This window comes from Choloepus didactylus, chromosome 21 (assembly GCF_015220235.1).
Source record: "Choloepus didactylus isolate mChoDid1 chromosome 21, mChoDid1.pri, whole genome shotgun sequence".
NCBI lineage: Eukaryota > Metazoa > Chordata > Mammalia > Pilosa > Megalonychidae > Choloepus > Choloepus didactylus.
The window spans coordinates 11,263,329-11,288,963 of record NC_051327.1 but is presented as its reverse complement, the minus strand read 5'-3'; the positions used below and the strand labels follow the sequence as shown (position 1 = coordinate 11,288,963).

At 37.1% G+C, this 25,635-nt stretch overlaps 1 protein-coding gene across 3 annotated transcripts in view; it reads right to left on the bottom strand.

Moving 5' to 3' along the window:
• LOC119517865 (S-adenosyl-L-methionine-dependent tRNA 4-demethylwyosine synthase TYW1) overlaps positions 1-25,635 on the bottom strand; it is a 225,480-nt gene that overhangs the window by 131,121 nt on the left and 68,724 nt on the right. For all 3 annotated transcript variants that reach the window (XM_037814927.1, XM_037814928.1, XM_037814929.1), the window contains 2 exons: positions 18,791-18,968; positions 5,897-6,032 (listed from right to left, as the gene is read on the bottom strand). In XM_037814927.1, the coding sequence (XP_037670855.1) occupies positions 5,897-6,032; positions 18,791-18,968 (314 nt within the window). The remainder of the gene's footprint in view (positions 1-5,896; positions 6,033-18,790; positions 18,969-25,635) is intronic.

Here is a 25,635-nt window from a genome sequence, read left to right as displayed (position 1 = left end):
TGACAAAAAGGTGAAGAAGCACGCAACACAATGGGAGAAAACATTTGGAAACCATGAATCTGATAAAAGACTGGTATCCTGCCTATATAAAGAAATCCTACAACTCAATGACAATAGTACAAACAGCCCAAGTATAAAATGGGCAAAAGATATGAAAAGACATTTCTCTGAGGAGGAAATACAAATGGCTAAAAACACGTGAAAAAATGTTCATCTTCATTAGCTATTAGGGAGATGCAAATCAAGACCACAATGAGATATCATCTTACACCAGTAAGAACAGCTGCCATTAAACAAACAGGAAACTACAAATGCTGGAGAGCATGTGGAGAAACTGGAATTCATTGTTGGTGGGACTGTATAATGTATAGCCACTCTGGAAGACAGTTTGGCAGTTCCTCAGAAAACTAGATATTGAGTTACCCTTCAATCCAGCAATTTCACTTCTCAGTATGTATCCAGAAGATCTGAAAACAGTGACACGAACAGTATTTTCATACCAATGTTCACAGAGGCATTTTTCAAAATTGCCAAGAGATGGAAATAATCCAAATGTCCTTCAACAGATGAGTGGATTAAACAAAATGTTGTACACACATACAACAGAATACTAGTTAGCAGTAAGAAGGAATGAGGTCGTGAAACAGATGACAACTTGGGTGAACCTTGAAGACATAATGCTGAGTGAAATAAGCCAGACACAAAAGGAGAAATAGTGTTGTTACCACTAATGTGAACTCCGTGAAAAATGTAAAATAAGTGTGTTATAATGTAGAATATAAGAGACTTACGTAGAATTAGTCAAGGGGAATGATAATCTAATATGTACAGATATGATAAAAGGGTAAACTTAACGGTATGGGAATAGTCAGGTGTGACTATGGTTCGTTAATGGGTTTATAAGTATCAGTTGATGCACTGAAGGCAAACGTGTTTATAAATGGCTGTTTAAAGGCATGTAACTCACATAGCACTACAAACCTAAATAAGCATTAGCATGATATACTTATAAGGTATGACACTGATGCATATGGTTAACAAGAGAGTGGTGTATGGAAAAACTATCCATTACATACTAAAGACTATATTTAATAGGAATATCTTACCAACACTATACTAATACTAGGGATGAATAATTAGCAGCTGATAAAGCTCTGGGATGTATTATGTTATGATAATTGTTTAAAGTTGAGAGTGAAGACAATGTAAGAAACTGACCATTTACCTTGGGATAGAATATATATTGAGTGAAATTAGGAACCCACTGCTTAATAAATCAAGCCCTCAACTTGAGGCCTGCTCTTGTGAATCTTAGGGTTGTAAATGGGAGGATGAGCTCTCCTACAATTATGCCTAGGAGGCACCTCCAGGGAACCTCTTTTGTTGCTCAGATGTGGCCTTTCTCGCTATAAGCCCAACTCAGCAAATACATTCATTAACCTCCCCCCTAATGAGGGATGTGACTCCCAGGAATGAATCTAGTCCTGGCAGCAAGGGATTGAAAATGCCTACTTGACCAAAAGGGGGAAGAAAGAAAGGTGACAAGCTGAGGTCATGGTGACTGAGAGATCCCAAATAGAGTCAAGAGGCTACCCTGGAGGTTTCTCTTATGCAAGCTCCAGCTAGACATCCCAAATGGCCACAGTATGCCATGCATGCCCTTACCAAAAGTAGTCCCCAAATACTGAGGTCCCTACCTGAGACTCCATAAAAGATTCACTCGCTAAGTTTTATCTCTCAGCAACTTAAATCCACCAGTGTTCTTATGCCAGACAAGTCCTAAAACCCAGAGGCAACAGCCACTTTAAGAACAACAAACAGATGCAGCCCCCTTCCCTGTGCTGTCAACACCCCCTTTTAATATGAACAAGTTAGGGTACTCACTGCCTAGACACCTCTGAAGATGGAGAAAGGGATTAAGTGAGAGGAAGGGGTAGCAACAAACAAGAGAAGACTGAACAAAGATTATGAATACTGAAACTTTATATAAATACATATATATTTTTAGACGCTGGGGTGTTGGAATAGCTGGAAGGAGGTAAATGACATGGTGGAACGGCAACCTGTAACATCCTTTGAAATTTGCTCTATAGCTATTCGTTGAAATGTGCTTTGAAAGTCTTCACCTTTCTGTATATACCCTATATTGCATAATAAGGAAAGAACTGAAACTGTGAAACTGTAACCCATAACAATTTTTGAAATTACCTATATAACTGATTGTTGAGCTAGACATCAAAAGTTAACAACTTTCTGTATATATGTTATATTTTACAATAATGGAAATAGCTGAAGTTATGGAACTGTGACCCATGACATTCTTTAAAATTTGCTAACTACTTGTTAAATCGTACTTTGAAACTTATCACTGTTATGTATATATATTAAAGTTCACAATTAAAAAACACATTAAAAAATAGAACAAAAATGCTGTCAGGTCAGAGCAAGAAAGAGTGTTAACTTTCCATTCTTCCATTTTTGACATCTGAGACTGTGTAACACGGAATAATTTTTGTCTTTTCTTATTTATTAATTATGAGGTCTGAAGAACACCAATTTTATTGCTTAAAATGGAAATGGATTAAATACTACAATTTCCTACTGGATCTTGACCATGGCACAATAATATGCCAAAAGAAACACATCTGGTCACACCGCTTATAAAAATCTTCTGCCAAAGGTAGTCAGTGATGTCTTGGATAAGATGGATTTCTCTTTTGAAAAAGGAACTGACAAGTAGCTGCTGTGGATGGAAATTGAAGCTAACACATTTTTTGGCTACAATACCTTGATGAAATTGTTTTTTAGCCCCACATACTCAAGTACCAATATATTTCTGCCTTCATGTTTGAAAAGAAAGATTTGACAAAGGATAAAGGTTTGGAAACACATGCATTATACTTTTCAAGCATAAAAGAAAAACAAAATATGCAACCTACTTCCACTTGGGTGGCAATAGTTAATAAGCTGAACATATTGGGACAAATCAAATTTCTTTTGTTTATAAAGCTAAAGAAACTCTCTTCAAATGTCTTTCCTTGCTCAGATATACTAGAAGTCTAAACAAGTAACAGAAAGTAACAGTATGGATGTTATAATTAAAATATCTGAAATAGCACTTTTACTTAAAAACTCAAATGATATTAGATTATATCAGTAACACGTTTGACCCTGGCTAAATGGTACCGCTACAACATACGTGTTTTATTTTTGAGTATTAAACAGCAGTAAAATGAACCTTCCTTGATAGCATCTACTATACCAACAATATCAGATACTGAGAAGGAAATAACACAGCTGAGTTAGTTTAAGGAAAACTTTTTAAGAGCAGTTTCCTGCCAGATACACTTTCTTAAATGACAATATAAACAACACTGAAGAATGAGAAACATAAACTCGAATTGCTCCAATATGCTTAGGAAGGGGTGGAAACAACCCAAATGCCCATCGACAGATGAATGGATAAACATAATATGGTATACCCATGCAATGAATATTATCCAGCTATAAAAAGAAATGAAGTGCTGATACATGCGGCAACATGGATGAACCTCGAAAACATGATTCTAAGTGAAATAAGTCAATCACAAAAAAACATATATTGCATGATTCTACTAATATGAAATACATAGAATAAGGAAATTTATAGAGACAAAAAGCAGACTAGAGGTTAGCAGGGGCTGGGGGTGATGGTAACAGGGAGTTATGGTCTAATGGATTCAGAGTTTCTATCTTGAGTGATGAAAAGCTTTTAGTACTGAAAAGTGGTGATGGTGACAGAACACTGTAAAAGTAATTGACGCCACAGAATTTTACACTTAAAAACGGTTAAACTTTTATGTTACATGTAAGTAACCACAATAAAAAAAAATGCCCAGAAAGCCATTGCCCTAATCTGTGGGTGGATAGTTAAAATAAATAGCCCCAGGAAACTTTTTCAACTAGAATTACAGATGCCCTATAATGATATTATATGTAAGATACTCGTGGATTAGAAAATACTGCAGAATTCTACATTATTGCATTAATATGAATGAGTCAATTCAGAGTAGTTGCAATTGAATTGGACATCTAGAGGTTATAGCTTAAAGACAAAATTCATTTTATGGAAAATTTTAACCAAAAGAGAAAAAGCAAGCTATGAAGCCATTTTTCTTATACAGACTTCTCATCTTTCACACTGATACAGAATACAGCCTAGACAACCACCTCAGATAAGTCTGATGTTGCCAGTTCCTGTGGTCCAATCTGATTTTTTACTATGTATCTCCTGTTTCAGCAAACAAGTCAAGGTGACATGAAATAAAGTGAAGTTCAGAGGCAAAGAAAGATTTTAGGAACCCAAGAAGCACCTAGCATGCTAACTTCACAATCCGAGAGAGCTCAGAAACCCAAGTAATATCTATTTTGTATTTCTTAAATGATATCAGTGTTAATCATCAAAAAAAGCATTGATTTAACTTCTCAAGCATAAAATAGCAAAAATAAAAAGAAAATATTTAATCAGCTGAACTGTCAAGAAAATGCATACAGTAATCCATATTATCATATAATCTATATAAATATATCTTTACACTAAGAGCTCAAGTTTCCACTACTTTATTTTTTTAACAAACATTTATGCAATATCATAAAACATGCTGTGCTAGACATTAAACATGCTGTGCTAGACACTGCAGAATTCAGAGTTGAGTAAGGAATCCAGCTGAGGATAGAGAAGTAAGGCTAAAACAAAAAAAGAAGTGTTATAGTTAAAGTCAGAGAGGAAGAAAGACATTGCTAATTGCAAATGGAAAAGGCTTCGCAGCAGCAGTAATAAGAAGCTGAGCCTTGAAAGCTGCATAGAATTTCTATATGTAAAAGAATGGAAAGAAAGGACAGTCCAGAATATGAGAGGAAAGTAAAGTGCAAGGCATATCTGCAGAAATTAAAACGTGAGCAAAAGTACAGTACAGCATTCCTGGAGGAATGCAGTGAGCACTGGAGCTAGAAATGCACATATTTGTAACCCAAATGTTATGGGTCGGGAATGCCAAAGTAAGAGTTGGGCAGATAAGAGAAGGAGAGGTTTTCTGGGACAGTGACCCCCAAATCTGGCTGCACATCAAAGGTCTCCTAGACTGTTTAAATTGCAGAGTCTCAGATGCCACCAGGAACAGGAAAGCTGCATTTTTAAGCTCCCCTGGTGACTCTGATCATCCATCACATTTAGGAACCACCAGGGGTTAGCAAGACCACTCTGGTGGGAAAGCATAAAGAATTGCTTAGAAATGGGAGAGAACTGATGAAAGTTCAGTTTGGAAGCAAATACAACAAACTAGGCAAGAGATGATAGGGCAGAAGAAAGAGAATAGAAAAGGGGAAAAGAATAAAAGAGAAGTATAGGTAGAACTACTGAGATGTGGAGCTATTGGAAAAGAAAACCTGGAAAGTTACTTTAGATCTAAAAGAACAGGAAGGTAAGTATGCCAGACAGAGAACACACAAGAAGGGGCAAACATCTGCAGAAAAAGTCATTAAATTCAGACACATTATGGTTGAGTTACTTATTGGAATAGGAAATTTGGTTTTAGAAATTCAGGAAAATTCACTTCATATTTCAACATACACTATTTGTCAGTACCTCTTCTGTGGTTGCTAAGTGCTGCTACTTAACCATATATTATTAATTAACTTTGGAAGTGTGTATCTCTCACCCTAAATACATAAAGGGCAAATAAGATGTATCAGGCATAGTGCTACAAATGTAAGGGGGACTCAATAAATATTAATTAAAAAATAAACATGGGAACTGAAAAAAAGTTTTAAGATTTGTAGTCTTTTTTTCATTTTAATAGAGAAAAGAAGAAAAATCTCTCTCTCTGTCTTTCTTTTTTAAGAAGCCATAATTCTTTACCTTTGCTGCCAAGGCTTTTAAACTGTCGAGGAATCTTTGCCAGAAATCCTTGAAGAGTGGGCGGTCGATTTTCTTCAGACTATCTTTGGTGCTAGCATCCACACTGACATATAGCTGGGTAACTGGTTTGAGATTCCTTGGCAATGTAAAAAAAAAAAAAAAAAAAAGAAAGAATTAAAGAAAGAAAAAAAAAGAAAAGAAAAAAAAAAAAAAAAAAAAGAAAATTATGCCTATGCCAGACTTTTCATGATGTAAAATGTGATTTTTAATAGATATAGCAATTTAACATTTCACTGGATAGGGAGGCTTCTACTTCTCCCAAAAGACTAAAGCAATGATCTCAACAATGTGATGAAATGAGATATCTTTTGGTTATTTTTTAAATGACTGGACACCATCCCCAACAAATGGAAAATGCTGAATTACTTAATACTGGTCCCTCTTCAAACACTAGGTTTTAATGGAAAATAAACTAAAACAAGATCTAGCTTTAGGTCTGGCAGTTTTGGCCCAGAACAAGTAGAGCGGCCTCTCAGCCAGAAGTTTCCCCATAAACTCTGCCACTCAAGACTTACCTAGTTGAAACCTCACAGCCATGTGGTGGGGCTCATGCTGACGGGGCACCTACCATCATGAATCCACTGATAAAAGTCTTCTAAGGAAGAACAAACAACCCAGGATGCTTAAGCCTTGTTTGAGGGGCACAAACTGCATCCATGCCTCACCTGTGTCTCTGAATGGACACGGGTTTAAAATCAAGCCTTGGATTGGCAAACACAGACCTATTCAGCGAGCTTTAAGCAGTGCAGAGCTGGAACAGCAGCAACCAAGCACTTAAGAGGAGAACAACCCGGAAGTAAAATGTCTGCTGCAGATTATTTTTCCTGGCCTTCTGGTAAGTTTCCATTCATTCTTGGCTTCTCTCAAAGTCACTGACTCATTTCATAATTTCACTCCTATCTAACCAGATTTCCTTTAAGTTAGGGTTTAAGCCTAGATGGTATTTTTTCCAAACCCTCTACTCTTTCCCTTCAAATGGGTCTCATAATTCATTCTCTTCAATGAATGCATTTAAAACCAACTAAAGGAGGAGGAAAAAAGTTCCCTTTAACAATCTTCCAATCAAATTCTCCCACTATTGATTTTCTGTAAGTACTCCACAATTTCCATTTACTTCCAGAAGGTTATTTTTGCATTTTTTGTTTCAAAGTCTATGCACTTTTTAAAAAATGAGCTATAATTCACATGCCATAAAATTCACCATTTTCAAATATACAATTCAGTGGTTTATGCACTTTTGATATCTCAGTTACCAGCCTCATAAATCTTTGACTGTAAGACCTTGAAGGGCAGGAACCATATTTTTATTTTTATCTAGCCACACAGGCAGATACCTAAAGATACTTTCAGTTGATCTTGTTGACTTCAGCTGACTGAACTTTTAAGGAAGGGCATGTAGCCCAAGCTTGCAATGATCCGGCTTAGTGACATATGAAAAATGATAAAGAAGGGCCTAAACCCAAAGTTATTAAGAGTGGAGACACTCTGACCAAAGTTAGAAAAGAGCTGATTAAAGTACCAACAGATTCTCATTGCTGTAAGCCCTCTGCAATATTGATGCACAAGAAAATACTTAGAAGTCCAATACTATCTCACCAAAAATGTAAAACAGCAGCACGCTGTAACAACTGCATTCTGTCTCAGCACCTCTTTTCCTGGGTAGGGGGTGGATCTCTTTAATAACAGACAAGCTATACTAACTTAACTTGATTTAACTGAGATGAGCTTAATGATCTGGGAATGCTCAGGTGTGACTATGGTTCATTAATTTTCTTTTGGTGTGGTACGAGCATACTGGAAGGAATGAAGTTATTTTAGGATATTTGTTTTTCCCATTGCTTTGCTTTGTTTTCTTTGGAAATGTTTTTTTATTTGATAAATAAAAGTTAATTAAAAAAAAAACTGGATTGTCTTAATGGGTACTGCTGGCTACCATCAGCTGGTACTTTGTCGTACAACTGCCTATTGCAAAATGGGAACAGGCCTGACCTTTTCACCATGCCACCATAGCCACTTAAGATTATGAACAGTAAATTCCAAAGGCCATAGTTATTTTACAAACTTCTATCATCTGCAAAAAAAGGAAGCACTGGACACTGACAGTACTTGTAAGGAATTTTCATCAATACTGCAATATCTGAGGTGCTACAATCAAGGAAGTTAACAGGGAGCAGGAGAGGAGAGGAAAGTTTCCTGGGAATTATAGAGCTCGTTTCTAAGGGGCTCAAAAGCAGTTAACAACCTTGGAGAAATGTTCTGAGCCTCACGGATCTTATTTCTGCCTAGCATTGGCCCCTAGTTATCCAGGACAGGGAGTGAGGTTCCCAGAAGGGTAATTTATCTGTCTCCATTCTACATAGAGACAGCACTGCTTTAGTTCTCAAAAAGGAAGCGAATGCTGCATCTTAAAATCATGATAATAATTCCTATGTTTGAAAAAACACAAAAACTTTCCAGCTTCCTAGCTTCAGTTACTGCTTACCATTGCTGCTGAGCACAATTTAAAAAGACAATACTTGAGACATACAACCCAAAGCCCAATCTCCAGTGACCAATGAATCTTGATTTGATTATCATGATAACCCTTTATCTTGCTAACTTTCAATCTCTGAGTTAAGAATGATCATATATACAAATGCAAAGAAATTAACAAAACTGCAGAGATTATGAGGCCTAATTCTACCTTCTAAGGAATATTCTTTGAAAGAAATAAAATAAATATTAAGTTTAATGCTCCTGTTGGACAAAAAATAACCCGACTGGCCCAAACCTCCAACATGATTAAAATCAGAATCTCTAAGACAATCTAGGACTATGAGATCAGGCCAGATAGTCTGATGATGCTGATTTTGATGATGATGATGATGATGATGACAACGAGGATGACAACGACAATGATGATGAGGACAGAGGTGGAGCTTATGGCCAGGCCTCATATCCTGCCAGGAAGGTTCAGGTTAGCTTGCTTGAGACGTTAGCTGACAGTGACAGCATCAAGTCAGTACTTTAGGAAGTAAACTGGCTTTGAAGGATGGATTGGAGGGCAAAAGGAGCACACTGCACAGGCTGTTCTGCACCCTGCTTTTTTTCTACTTATTACCAATACAACAATCCTCATCCACAATTCCAAAATTCAAAAAGCTCTGAAAACCAAAAGAGTGCTTTTCTAAATTTGGAGCCAAACTCATTTGGATATAAAACCTTATCTACCATGAGACTGTTTATAATCTTTATTTTTCCACTTAACTGACATACTTTGTTGCAGAACCACTTATGTGATGTTACTTAGCTGGAGATGTTAAATAAAATGAGTATATGCACTATATTACCTGTCTAAAATTCTGAAATGCTTTTGGGCACAAGGGATAAGAGATTCTGGAATGTACATGTTAGAAATCACTTCATACCAACACATAAAGAGCTTTTACATTATTTTTTGCTTTGCTTTTTCTTTTGTTTTTTACAACTGCATATTATGACATTGTATGAATATTCTAATATGTATTTGACCAATCCACTACTGATGGACCCTGTGGCCATTTTCAGTCTTTCAGACATGCTACAATTAATAACCTCTGATATGTCATTTTGCACATGTGCAAATATATCTGCAGGGACGTTCCAAAAGTAGTACTGCTGGATCATACATAATAAGCAGTTATAATTTTGGTAGCCTGGGATAACTACCCTCCAAATGGATTTATACCAATTGACTCTTCCCCAACAAGATATGAAGTACCTGTCCCCCATAGCTTTGCAAACAAGTATTATCAAACTTTTGGAGTCTTATAAATCTGCTGAGTACAAAATAGTATCTTGTAGTTTTAATTTGTATTTCTCTAAGTAAGTGTTTTCGTTACATGGTCTACTATCTTTGTTTTTTGAGTGTGTGTTATTGTGATATTTGGGGAGATTTGTATTTTTGCTCCTTTGGTTATATTTACAGTTATAAACGTATGTTATTTCTTTAGGTAATACTCTTTAGTTCCTACTATAGTGCTGATAAAAATGAATCCTTCCTCTTCTTACTCTACTTCTTTGTTCCCTCAATTTTAGTCATTAATATTATCTTTCTTAGAATCTACCTTTGGACTGTTATATATGCACACGTGTTTCTTACTTATTTTTGTCACTCTTAACATCCTTTCATCCTAATTATTAAAGTACTTGGTGAACACATTCTAACTTCTTTCTTTCCCCCTCCTCCTTCTGATTTTAATTTGAATTATAATTTTAAAGTTGTCAGCAGATATAGCATTCACATTATGTTCTGTTACCCAATATCCACATTTGGTTTAGTCTTAGTTCTAAGGCCTTTTCAATGCTCATAATAAATCCTTTTGCCATAGTTTCCCTGGTCATGCCTTATTTGGCTAAAATTTGTCCCCTACTATTTTCCTGAAGAAGCATTCACAGGAACAGTATAACCTGAGTTACTGCATAGCATAAAATGACTCCAAATATAAAATATTTCCCACATATTTTTCCTTGGCCTTGTTTTATAGGTATGGTATGGATCGAATTGTGTCTCAAAAAAAGCCCTAGCCCCCAGTACTCCAGAACATGACCATTTTTGGAAATATGGTCATTAACCCTGGTGTCCTTATAAGGGCAGAAGAGACACAGACAGAAACAGAGAGAAGTTGGCCATGTGACAACAGTCAGAGACTGAAGTGCTACAGCTGCAAGCCAAGGAACATCAAGGACTGGCAGCAAACCATTAAAGCTAAGAAGAGGCAAAGAAAGACTCTCCCCCACAGATTTCAGAGAGCAGACCCTACTGAAGCCTTGATTGGACTGTTGGCTTCCAGAACTGTGACACAATCAATTTCTGTTGTTTTAAACCACCCAGTTTGTTGTACTTTGTTAAGGCAGCCCCAGGAAACTAAGACAAAGTGTTATTTCACTCTTTCTGTAATCGGATTTTGCTTTGGAGAAATCTGAAGTTAGCCAGATTTTCTTCTTCTTAATTGGCTACCCAAAGGATTCCTTCATCACCTTTAACACTATGAACATACTAGGATATGTCTCAGTGTTGAATGTCGTGGAACACAGAATGCTCCTTTTTTTTTTCATTTATTTATTTGTTTGTTTGTTTGTTTGTTCTTTCTACCAATAATTTCTGAGTGTGTTCTATGAACCAGGCAACTATGCCAGGGTGGCAACAATGAGCAAATACAGAAGTGAGTATCCAGTCTATTGACTATATACATATATATATATATATATATATAATATATATAATTAATAAATGAAGTAAGAATGTGGCAAATGCTATGAAGAAGTTAGGGGCAGGAAGCCCAGTAGAGGAAGCAACATATGTGAAAGCCCAGTGACAAGGAGCGACATGGCTGGTTCACCCACAGAATTCCAGTACTGTTAATTAGAAGGCTTGTCACAAAGCCATTTATTAATTAGGTCCCCTAAAAGCATCATTTCTGTTATTTGATTAACATATTTAGTTTTCATGTAGAAGTTTCTTTTAATAAAATTGGTAATAATATACTAACCAAAAATGAAATGTTCTACATTTAAAATACATTTTTATTATATACTTACAAAAACATTAAATGATTAAAACTCCTAAGGGATTTCAAGAGATTATACATTCTTGAGAATGGATCAAGGTGTAAAAATCATGGTGAAATCTTGATCCTTGGGCAATTAGCAGGGAGACAATTTTCTTAAATTCTTGTCCAAATGATGCCTCACTTGCACACCACCCCTTCCCTCCTCACCCCCACCCCCACTCCAACCTGACTCTTGCCACTGGGGTCTTTAGAGAACAGAGCCTGGGTTTGGCTTATCAGAAAACAGATATGCCGTTTATTTACTAAAGATATTGTATATATTATAACCTAGGAAATTTCCAGTGTAGATGATCTTTAAAAAACCTAATATGTTTGTAAAATGAAATATTATTTTGTATTCAGCCTGGGCAGAAAAATACATATTGCTTATCGGTCTCTTTAGCTCCTTCAAGCATAGAGCAAATTCACTTTATATACCCTATAATAAGCCCTGCTGTACACAGAACAGAAAGAGCATTTTTATTTTCTTCAAATTTTTTCGAATCATTTCAAACCCTGTTTCTTTAACATTATTCAACCAAGGCATCTAGTGTATAGTGTTATTTGCACCATCAATTTGTTCCAAAAACTGTTCCTTTATAGTCAGTGCAAAAGGAAATTTCATCTCAGTCATATTCATGGTTTCAGAGTGGATTTGTGAATGAATTGGTGAAGTCCAACTTAGAGCACTGTGACAATGGTGGTGTCCCAGCACACTACGCCAGGCCGTCCTCAGTGCCATCTCATCCAGGTGGGATCTAACAAAGGCATGTAAGCCCAGAGCAGTGGGAATGTTTATCTCCATCCAGAATTAATAGGAACAGATGCACACAGGGGTGCAGCATCAAGAGGTCTCTTGAGCTAGCATCCCTCTGTTCTCTAACCCCAATCAATGCTACTGGGGCATTTCAGTAATATTCCAGAAAATGGTATCTCTATATCCAGAGAAAATTTATGCTTTTGTGACTTCTCCAGGTTTCTGAGTGATGAATGCACTTTTTAGCTATGCACACAAAGAATTATACATTGAGTTGCCAAGGCACTGCTTATCTGTTGTCTTTACAGGGAACAAAATGGTACTTTAATCACTGTGATTCATCACCTGATGTGAAATTGACAAAAGGTGCCCTTCTTAACTTTGAGCCAGAATAGTTCAGTTGGCAAAGATGTGATTGCTGTTGCTGCTAATGAAAAGATACTGGTCGGCAAAGCCAGGTTTAACCCCAGTTCTCAATAATCCATAGCCTTGAGCAAAAGTTAAAGTTTACTGAATCTAATTGTGATAATTCACATATAATAGATGGGCAACAAATAGAATGGTCATCAGGGAAATAGTGTTTTCCTCACATGGGTTCTCTTGGGTTACCTCTCAGCACTGATGAATGTGGGGCACTAGTAACCCCTTGCATTATTTTTTTTTACAGCAGTTTTATTGAGATATATCACATACCATAAAATCCATCCAAAGTATACCATCAACAGCCTTTAGTATAATCACAGAGCAATGTGCTTATCACCACAATAAATTTTAGAACACTTTCATCACTCCAAAAAGGAAAACCCCATAGCTCTTAGCAGTCACCTCTCAATCTCTCTATCCTTCCCCAGCCTTACAGAATGACTAATCTATTTCTGTCTCTACAGATTTATTAATATTTACATTTTATATTAATGGAATCATACATATGTAGGACTTTGTCTCTGGTTTCTTTCACTTAGCATTTTTTTTAATTATTATTTTTTTCTTTAATTAAATAAGTTGTAGGTTTGCAGAAAAGTCATGTAAAAAATACAACATTCCCATATACCACCCTATTACTGACACTTTGCATTAGTGTGGAAGCTTTGTTACAACTGATGAAAGAATATAGAAACTGTACTATTAACTATAGTTCATAGTTTGCATTAGGTATACTTTTCCCATATACTACCCTATTATTAACACCTTGTAGTAGTGTCAAACATTTGTTATAATTCATGAAAGAACATTCTTACAGTTGTACTATTAACCCCAGTCCATAATTTGTACAGAATTTCTATTTAGGTTAACTGTAAAGGTTTGGAAATGGATGGTGATGAGGGTAGCACAATGCTGTGAGTGCACTGAACAGCGATGAACTATGTATGTGAATGTGGTTAAAGGAGAACTTTTGGATCATGTATGTTACTAGAATGAAAGTTAGAAGATAAAACACAGGACTATATAACACAGTATACTCTTTTAATAAGTAGATTTCAAGTTTTCTTTCATGTGAGAAAAACTCTAGTTATTTTTAGATATCTATTCTGTTACACTATTTGGTTTTCCTCTTCAGGAAATCCAATTTTGTGTATGTTAGATCTCCCTGCTCTGCCTTCTTTTATCAGTCAGGATGGCCAAAGCTCAGTAGCTAAAAACCATAAAAGATTTACTATCATTTATGCTGCATGTCCACTGGGGGTGCACTGAGGGTTCTGTTCGAGGTACCAAGGCCAAAGGAAGATCCATTGCCGAACTTCCAAGATGAAGACAGAGAAAAGGAATATGTAAAATTTTGCACCAACTCTTAGTGTTTACCCAGAGGTGAACTGCATGACTTCCGTTCACATTTAACTGGATGAAGCAAATCATATAGCCACATCACATTTCTTCAGGGAATGGGAAAGAGCAATCCAAACGAGTGCTCAGGAAACTGAGTATTCAGAAGTATTTGGTGAGTTGCACTAATGATTACCCAAACTGTGTAGCTATTATTTTCTCTCTAATCTTTTAAAATTATCTTTTAAAAATAATGTTTGGTTTCAGTTGCCCTAATCTCTTCTTTTGCTTCTGTAGTATTTATTCTCCTTTTTAAGTGCAAATATACATTTCTATTTCTTTCCTGAGGCTTTCCAGCTTGCATTTATCTCATGTTGTTTCACTACCTCTTCCCTGATTTCTTGCTTTTCCCCACTGCAATCTACAGTCATAAATAGCAACTTTGTCATGATTTTTTCCTTAATTCATAGGAAAAATTTAGTCACAATTTTCATCTATTTCATGCATATTCCAAAAAATGTTCTTTATCTGTTGGCATGTGTGCCAGCTGTTTCATTGCCTCTCAGCACCATATTCACCCTTCACCATTTGCTCTGTGATACTGTGCTGGACTCTTTAAGCATTTCTACTTGCAGAGAGTATGATGGTAAGGGTCATTGGAATGACACGGTGGGAGGAAGCCGTTTCTCAATCTGGTTTGGAGGATGGTGTGATTTCACTATTCCTATCGCATGGTTTTGTCCGTAGCACGTAAGTGTGGGGTCATCCAGTGGCACTCTACCCCAGCAGTGCATAGTCGCTCAGTGAACTAACAGCCCTGGCCTGGTGACCACCATGTCAGAGTTCCCCCAGGCCACGTGCTACCCTGCCATGGGACAGACTCCTGACCCTCAGACTCTCTCTGCACACCTGCCTGTGAGCCAGCCTCGGCCCTCTCATGGTTTTCTCCAGGGCTCAACTTTTACAGCAGCATGGTTTTCGCAGCACTGGGCTTATAAAGAGCACTCTCCTCCAGCTCTTGGCTCCAGCAGCACCTGGGGGCCAGCAACTGCTCTGGTGTCCCAGAAGGTTTCAGGTTTCCAGCACTTCCCACCAGGAAGGTAGCTCAGTGATTCCTATGCCAACCAGTGAGTCACAGTTGTGCCCTTTCCAACAAGGTCTGGGAAGGCTCTTCCTTAGGCACCTCAGCCCTACGGATTGTGCCTGCTCCTTGTATCTGCTACTCCAGTATTCTTCAGAATTCTCTTTAACTCTCATTAGACAATTTCCTGTCATTCTAATGCCCTGTTAATAATTCTTTATATTAAATTCTCCCAATAGAAGTTACTGTGTAGCTTCTGTCTCCAGCCTGGACCTTGACTGATACAGTATGTCCTGCTTCTCTTTACGTTTTCACACTTTAGGTTAGTCCTTTTTAGATAACTCATCATTTAATCAGTTGTATTTTCCTAGACCAGTTACCTACACAATTTTATAGGTGGAAGGGTGATGGAGTGCTGGTCCAAGTTTGACTTCTAGCATTTATCAACCTAAAAACTCTTACCTTCTGTGCTGCCATAATAAAAGACAGCTTCCTACAAATATGGCTTGTCTGCACAATTTTTTGTGCAGCATTGCCTCCTGTTTCTCTAATATAGGATCCAGTAGGGCCTCTGTAGCCAGCACCTCTTACCCCAGTTCCTATAATTGTGATAAACTCAAAAAATTTAATTTTAGACTTAAAGTTGAGGCTCCATACTTTCAGGAAGTATATGTTTGTTGATACTTTCTGAGATACTCTGCCAAAGGGGCCCCCCTATCAGTCTAACAATTCTTTCCACTTCTTCCTCTGTGGGTTCTACCTGATCTCAGCTGCTTTGTGTAGCCCTTACATTAATGAATCATGAAATCTTGAGATAATCTCTCTGCTACTTTTGTAGAAAACTGAGTTGGGAGAATTGTTTTTCTATCCTCTTTTTTCCTTTCATACGCCACCAGGAAGAAAAGGAGAAATGACAACTTACATCATAATGTGGAGACAGGGACCCCAAAATCTTTTAAATGAATTCCTATTCTGCTCAAATTAACCAGAATCTATTGCTATTCATTGAGATTAAGAACAGCAATTGATCCAGTAAACCACGTGGGGATTGATAGGGAGAGAGGAATGTGAGATAAATCTAAAGTTCCTAATGGATTATAAACCCAATAATCAAGATGAAAATACAGCATAAAAACAGCCAAAATTGACATAACTTGATGAATGTCTAAGGAAAGGCTGAGAGCCATCCTATATCTTAGAAGAACTCACAGTTGCAGAATATTATTACAAATCTTAAGATGTTTACCACCAAGAGCCTTCCGCAAATTTATCTCAGAGAACCAATTATGAGTTGGTTCTGATCATCTTGAGAATGAGCACAGACATTCTCAGTCAGACCATCTAAAGAGTTATCATAAAAAGTGCAAAGAGACTAAACTGCCTACAAAGAATTTGAGTCTCCATGCATTTCCATTTCAGAGTCACAAAACATATATTCACCAACTGACAAAAACTATTAAAAGATAATACAATCTTGTTACCCGCCAGCAAGTAAGACTAATAAGAATGGATTTACACTTGAAATCTCCAAGGGCAGGAGAATATAGGACAATGGCTGTTAGTTTTGTGTACCGTAATAAACCTAAGAGCTATAAAACTCCCACAGCATCAATGACTCACCATGTATTGATATTCAACTGGCAAAGAATACCACCTCTGAACAATGTCCCCAACTTGACTTTACTCACCACCAGCTGAAGATCATAAGACACACCCCAAGGGGGACCACACAACCCCATTCTTTCACTGGGATATTTCTCTTTTTCTTATTGATTTGTAATTCTTTATATATTCTGAAAACAAGCCCCTTTTGGGTTATATTTGATACAAATATCTTCTATTATGCCTTGTTTTTTGTGCTCTTAATGGTGTCCTTAGATGAACACAAGTTCTTAATATTAATGTAGGCCAATATATCAATCTTTTCCTTCATGGTCAGAGTTTCTTGTATCTAGATGAGATATTTCTTTCCCCAAAATTTTAAAGACATTTCCAAAGTTATCTTCTAGAAGCTTTAATGTTTTAGCTTTTACTTTAAATTTAAAATCTACCTGGCATTCATTTTTGTGGATTATATTATATACGGGTGAAGAATCATTTTTTTCTGTATAGAGAATCAATTGAACCAACACAATTTATTTTACTCTCCTTTCCCAATATTCTTCAGTGTACAATTTTTTAGAAGCCAACTGTCCTCTGTATTTGCTTTTCTGTTCCACTGTCATTTTGCATATGTATATAAACACCACAGTTATTTCCTCTCATTAATGTTTTATAACTTTTGAGTATACATTTTATGTATTATTCACTACACTTACATAAGAAATTGATGACTTTGCTACTTTAGATTGTAACATCAAAAAATTTCTTATACATATACATACAATTGATTTTGTATTGTCCCTATTTTCAGAAACCTTGACAAACTCACTTATTAATTCTAGCAATTTTTTGAGAGTCTTTCTGATGTTCAAAACACACAATCATATCATGTGCATAATGTCCCTTCAACTTTCTTTCCAATCCTAGGTTCCTTTTATTTCTTTATTTTGCCTTATTGTCCTGGCTATAGCCTCCACTACGATTTCAAAAAGAAGAAATTAAGATTTAAACTTTTGACCATTAATATAATTTGGCCATAGAATTTTTGCAAATACTCCTAATCAAATAAGTTTACTTCTATACCTAGTTTGTAAATAGTTTTTACATGAAAAGAAATATTATCAAATACTCTTTTTTTGGTACTGTATTGGAAATTAAGAAACTATTAAAAAATACATACTGAGAATAAAATATTCTGGACATTTCATATCAATGGAATCATGTATTATGTGGCTTTTTGTGTGAGACCGTTTTCATGCAACATAATGTTTTCAAGATTCATTCATGTTGTAACATGTATTACTACTTAATTCTTTTAATGGCTGAATGATATTCCATTGTATGGATATACCACATTTTGTTTATTCAATCATCTGTTGATGGACTTTTTGGTTATTTCCACCTTTTGATTACTATCTGCTATGAACAGAACATCTGTGTACAAGTTTTTGCAGAGACATATATTTCCATCTCTTGGGAATGCACTAGGAATGGAGTTGCTGGGTCATATAATCTAAGTTTAAAGTTTGAGAAATTGCCAAACTGTTCTCCAAAGTGGCTAAAACATTTTAGATTCCATCAACTATGTAGAAAGATTCCAATTTCTCTACATCTTCACCTGTTATATAACACTTGTTATTATCTGGCTTTTTGATTACAGCCATCCTCATGGGTGTTAAACTAACCCATTGTGGTTTTGAGTGGCATCTCCCTAATGCCTAAGATGCATTAAAAAAATACAGTTTCCCACCTCCCCAAGTACCAATCCCCACCATATTTTAAGATCCAAATTAAATGATGCCTTCTCTAGAAAGTTTTACCCTGCCTCTCCCATCTGGAAAAGTCTCTTTTGCATTTCCCTACCAGTTTATCTGTGCCTCATTCTTTTTAATAATAGAATAGACTGTGAAGAGCCCTGAAGAGGAACATCTCTGCCCCCAAAAGCCCAATATTTGTATGCAAGTATTCAGTAAGTCCTTTTTGAATGTATTAATGCCTGTTATGTTTACTTTTCAGTCAAAAGCAGATTCAAGCAGCATATCCCAACAGGCTGGTCTGCTCACCTGATTTCCATGGGGAATTGTGCATTTGTCACCAGGAAGCTGGAGATTTTACACTGGTGGAGGAGCTTCAAAAAAGTGTTGATTTCTGGGTACATTATTGGTTCTCCCACAAGGGACAAAGCACAGTGCTTTACCGTCATTCCTTCTTCAAAGCGTTCTGCTTTGACACCTGGTACTCCTGGAGAACACAGTGAAAAGAAACAAGCTAGATAAGGCCCAGATAGGGGATATCTTTTCCTTAATGATTCTTTGATTTTTTACAGTGCAAATTCATTCTTTATACCAATCAAAGAATACAAATGGGACCAGAGAAAGGAATTTGAATTCTTAAATCAGAAAAATCAGTCAGCAACCTCATCTTGGGTTTTACTACTAATTTATACACCCACATGCACACATACAAACACATAGAAAATCTACTTGGAAATAAGCCAGGTGCAAGTAAATACCCAAAAGATCATGACTTTGGTAATACAGGCAAAAATGAAAAAATCTAAAAGTGACAGGTGACATAATTATTCTATGACTGTTTAACTGCACTTCTAAGAATGTATTTCATGTCAGTTTTTTCAGATGAATAATTTTTAAGATTATTGAAATAATAAGGTAATAATTCACATAAATCAAGGTTTTAATAAATGAAACTTGATCCTTAGCTCACTGTGTTGCCAAGACAACTCAGCAATAAGCATAAAATTTCCCATTTTTCAAAAGTGTCATTAACTTTAATCACCCCATGACAATTAAAGGAGAAAGATAAATTTAGTCTGAACACTCACATTATCCTAAATGAAGCGGAATGACTGGATTGGCTAGACCCTCACCACTGGGAGTCAGATGCTCCAGGTTCAAATTGTAGCTCCACCATTAAGCTAGCTGTGTGCCCTTGGTTAAGCCATGCACCCTCTCCAAGCCCATCTCCTGGTCTATAAGATGGAGAATACACACACACACATACACATGCATGTATATGTATGTGTATGTGTACATGTATGTGTATATGGCTTCTAAAAGAATTAAATGAAAGAGTCTACATAAAATACTTGGTACAATGCCAAGCTCAGCTCTTAAGCATTAATAAATGAAAAGAAAGCTATCTACAAATATTTTTATTAAAGTAATAGAGGTTTGTGAATTGAAATAGAAATATAATTATTTGAACTACTCAAATGAAATAGTAATTCCATTCAATTCAACAAATATTTACTGATCACTTACAGAGCACTTATTATGTGACAAGCACTGTTCTAAGTGCTTATAATCTATCAGTAAACAAAGACCCCTGCCTTTGTAAAGTTCACATTCTAACAAATGTGAAAGACAGAATAAACATTAAACATAGTAAGTAAGTTCCTTAGCAGAGCTTCCAGCAGACCCTCCTGCGGTGATGGGAATGTTCTCCTATGTGTGCTAACACAGTAGCCACTGGCTACATGTGACTTGTCGAGCACTTGAAATGTGGAGAGGGTGACTGAGGAACCAAATTTTTTTAAATTTAATTTTCACTATTTTAAACAGCCACATGTAGCTAATGGATACCAGATAGGACATGCTTTCTATAGCACATTAGAAGGTTATAAGCATATGGGAAAGAAAAAGTAGGGCAGGTAAAGGAGACCAGTAGTAGTAAGAGAAAAAAGAGGCCGGCTACACTATTATATGGGCTAGTCAGGATAAGCCTCATTGAGAGGGTGAGATTTGATTTGCAGGAGTTGAGGAAGTGCGCCAAGTGGATGAAGCAGAAAACCATTCCAGGCTGAGGAACCAGCAGAGCAAAGGCCTGCTGGAATCTGAGTAAGATGATGCCCAGTGCAGGGCACTGAGAACAGTGGCGTAATCGAATTTCCATTTTAAATGGATCATGTTGGTGTCATATTGAGAACAAAGGGGCAAGGAGGGAAGCTAACCTGCCAAGATGCTAATACATAATCTGGGCCAGAAATGATGGTGGCTTGGACCAAGACAGTGACATGAAGGAGTCATCGTCTGGTCCCCTTTTGAAGGTACAGACAACAGGATTTTCTAGTGGGTTGGATATAGGGTACGAGAGAGAAGAGGTGTCGATGATTTCTATCAAATTTTTGACCTCAGCAAATGAAAGAAGAGTTGCCATCAACTGAAGCAGACAAAGAAAGCCTTGCATGCGATAGGAATGGGAAATGGGGGTGGAAGGGTGGGGCAGAGATCAGGAGTTCAATTTTAGGCATATTAAGTTTGATGTGCCTATTAGACATCTGAATTTGTATACAAGGTTCAAGTTTGGATTCTGGGAGCAAGGACTGGGTAGGGAGAAAATCATTTTGGTAACTGGATTGTATGTCAAACCACGAAGCTGAGTAAGACCACCAAGGAAGTAAGTGTAGATAGAGAAGAAGACCAGAGACTGAATCCCGGAACACTCACATTATCTGCAGGAAGAGGAGAAGGGACCAGCAAAGGAGACTGAAGAAGTAGCCAGGAAGCTAAGAGGAAAATCTAAATGCAAAGAGATCAACTGCCGTCTTCTCTGAAGAACAACTTAAAATATCATACTTGCCCATTTAGACGCAAACAAAAACCAAGAACAGAAAAAGGAGGGGCCCTGAGGATAAATCTTTTAAAAAGAATGATTCTGAGATTTAACATTTATCCTAATTCTCTCAACAGCAAAGCACTGAGAAAGATATGGAAGACCTCGGTTCTCTCCTTCAGAAAGGAACATTTCTAATTCATGCTCACTGCCAGAGGCAAGGCTATTGCAGGGGTCTTCCCCAAAACAATGCCCTAAGGCTTCAACCTCATGCTGTCCTTCACTGTCCTCAAGGAAATGTGCCAGAGAATGAGGCATCCTCTCAATTTCTTACAGAAAGAAGTCCTGGAGAAGGAAGACAGCCCAGGGAACAGCAGGCAATGTATCTGAATAGCAAATCAGCAAATCCATACAGGTATTTCCCACTACATGATATCCTACATACACACACACACACACACACACACACACACACACACAATCTGTCTCTTTATGCTTCCCTAAACCTTATCACTTCCACAAACTAAACTCTGCTTTGTTATTCTAATTTTTTATGTTTTTTTTTTCTTAAGCCTGTTTTCTGACATTTCTCTTATCCTAAGCAGCTTCGTAATCCTGGATAATTGCAACTACAGTCAACAGATTAACTAAGAAGCATACCTGATTTTCATTGAAATTTGCCAAAGCAAGAAATTATGATTCCAGAATGTTCTCCTGTCAAGGCAATAAACTGAATAATATACAAATAAACATGATATATTACTCCACACATAGTACTCCTGTGGCTAAAGTTTGCGCCAATCAGAAATAAAACATTCTCTTCTTCTCATAACAATACAGTTCCCAGCCAAAGATCTCCCCAAGAACCCTTCCTGGCTGAAGGTCAGATATAACATATCTTTGATAAAGCCATTTCACTGTTTTTCATAAATAAGCTTCAGAAAACAATTAGCAGATGGTAATCCTTCCCAGCTCCATATTTCTTTTTTTGTAAATTCAGTTTTATTGAGATATATTTACATACCATACAGTCATCCACAGTGTACAATCAACTGTTCACAGTACCACCACACAGTTGTGCATTCATCACCCCAATCAATTTTTGAACATTTTCCTTACTCCAAAAAAAGAAGAGAGAGTAAAAATAAAAGTAAAAAGAACACCCAAAGCATTCCATCCCCCTATCCCACCCTATTTTTCATTTAGTATTTGTCCCCATTTTTCTACTCATCTGTCCATAACTGGATAAAGGGAGTGTGAGCCACGAGGTTTTCACAATGACACGGTCACACCGTGTAAGCTACATAGTTATACAATCATCTTCAAGAATCAAGGCTACTGGGTTGCAGTTCTACCGTCTCAGGTATTTCCTTCTAGCTATTCCAATACACTAAAAGCTAAAAAGGGATATCTATATAGAACACAAGAATGCCCTCCAGTGTGACCTCTCAACTCTCTTTGAAATCTCTCAGCTACTGAAACTTTACTTTGTTTCATTTCACTTCCCCTTTTTGGTCAAGAAGATTTTCTCAATCCCATGATGCTGGGTCCAGGCTCATCCCCAGGAGTCATGTCCCATGTTGCCAGGGAGATTTACACCCCTGGGAGTTATGTCCCACATAGGGGAAGGGCCATGAGTTCACCTGCCAACTGGGCTGAGAAAGAGAGGGGCACATCTGAGCAACAAAGAGGTTCTCTTGGGGTGACTCCTAGGTTTAGTCTCTCCTTTGCTGTAACAAGCTTCATAAGGGCAAGCCCCAAGATTGAGGGCTTGGCCTACTAAATTGGTAGTCCTCAATGTTTATGAGAATATAGTAATAACCCAGGTGGGGAAGTCCCACATTTCTGGATTTTTCCCCTCCACATTTCTTTTTAATATATACTTCAACATACCTACTTTGTGAAAACCATCTGTTGGAAGTCCATTATTTCTTTTACTTCATTTTACCTTAAACTATAGATAAAAACACCTCGCCATAAATGATATCCTTTTCATCTTTGCATCTTCAGCACTGAGGACACTCATGACAGTTACTTGATACTTGCTGAAGTATTGGAAAACTGACCTAAAGAAACCTCAACCCCCATTCTGATGTGCTTACAGGAGGACAGGCAGCATTTTGAAAAGATGCTGACTTGTACTGAAATTCTGACCCACTTTCTATCAATATAAAATTAATTTTGCATGTATATAAAGGGAAAGCTAATAAAGGTCATGAAAAGAAAGACATTTTAATGATTCAGTGGAATAACTGAAAAGAGAATGATTGCCCTTCAAATTGCGAATAGCAACACAAAAGAGAAGCATTTAAAAAATCACAGACTATCTTCAAAATCTGTTCAAGGCTGGCCACTAAGCTAAAGCTGGAAACTCGGAGGCAATAAGCAACAATCCCCACAACCAATGCCACCCTACACAATAATCAAACCCTGGACCCATGGGAGAGAGCAGAACCATCAGCAGGTATTTTTCATCACAGGGTGAGAAAGCACACCAGAAAACAGAGGACTCCAAGTGGCAGTAAGGGAAATGATGAACACATTAGAAGCCTGGATCTTTAAAGAGAGGCCAAAGTGGAGGTGTTCCAAAAATAACAAACTACAAAAGAAATGATGAAATGGCTTCAGGTCTTTGAAAACTCCCTATAATCTCTACCATATAAAAGAAATCCTGTTATCAAGCAGTTCTGTTTAAACCTAAAATTCACATTCCCACAGATTCAGCATTGTGAAAAAGGAGAATATGTTAATATGTAAGTCTCCTAACACCAAATTAATTTGTAATATTTCCAAGCTATAGTACTACTAAATCTATTCCAATATCACCTGCTCAAATTCAAACTATTTTTTCCTGTAGGAACATATTCCAGGTTCCAGCTAAGGAAATCAGAAACACACCTTTCCTTTTGTTTTTTTGTTTTATTGTGTTTTTTTAAACCAGAAGAGAACACAGGGTAATAAAAAGCAGAACTAGTTTCCCAGAGGGCATTAGTAGATGAATGAGAGAAGCCACTTCTGTAGGCCAATCTCTATTGAAGAGTTCAAGTTTGGGGAAAATAGAGAATAGAACCTCCACCAGGGACTGAAAATGAGTTCCAAAGTTAAATTTCTGCAACTTTGGAGTTCCAAAGCAGAACTCAGATCAGGACACTGGAGTCAGAAGAGGTAGTGTGAATTGCACATCGTTTTGAGCTTCAGTTTCACCATCCTTATTCTGAGGTACAACCATCAATTTGAACAGCTTAGATTACTTTCTGCCTAAAGCCAAGAGAATAGAAAACAGCCAATATTCTGAAATATTACAATTCTATAATGTCATTGTTCTGGTTTGCTAATGCTGCTATTATGCACAATACCAGAAATGAATTGGCTTTTATAAAGGGAGTTTATTTGGTTACAAAGTTAGTCTTAAGGCCATGAAGTGTCCAAATGAAGGCATCAATGCAGTGTACTTTCACCAAAGGAAGGCAAATGGCATCCGGAAAACCTCTGTTAGCTGGGAAGACATGTGGCTGGCATCTGCTGATCCCAGGTTGTGTTCCAGCTCCACTCTCAGCTCTGTGCATTCTTCAGAGTGTCTCTGTTGGCTGCAGCAGCAAGCTCCTTCTGCCTGAGCTCTTATACAAGACTCTAGTAAACTAATCAAGGCCCAGGCTGAATGGATGAGTCCACACCTCCATGGAAATTATCTAATCAGAATTATCACCTACAGATGGGTAGATCACATCTCCTGGACACAAGTTAATCCAATATTCCAACCTAATCAACACTAATATGTCTGGCCCCATAAGACTGCATCAAAGAACATGGAGTTTTGTGGAACATAATACATCCAAACCAGCACAATCGCCAAAGTTGTTACAATATTTTTTAGAAGAAAATAAGTAACTTTTTTTTCTTTTTAAGTGTCAAATCAGGCCAAAGGGTAAAGGTTGAAACTGTGTGTTAAAACTTCAATTTCCATGTGAGACCAAGGGAAGAGATGTTTATTTGGTGTAGAATCTATATTTTCTAAACAATATAACTTCTACAGTCAGTTTGTTCAAACAACACAATTATATGGAACTTTGAATAAGAAGTGAGATATGGTAGGTCTGTATAGGTTAGAGTAAAACAGCAACACATCCCAAAGTAATTTGGGTGGAAAATAAAAATATATATTCGGGGGCCCCCTGAGGAGCTGGGGGAGGATGCGGAGGTGTTGGACTTCCTCACCTGGATTGTTGCTGATGTTCTCACAAACATTGGAGACTGATGGCTTGATATACCAAGCCCTCTGTCTTGGGGCTTGCTCCTATGAAGCTTGTTACTGCAAAGGAGAGGCTAAACCTGCTTA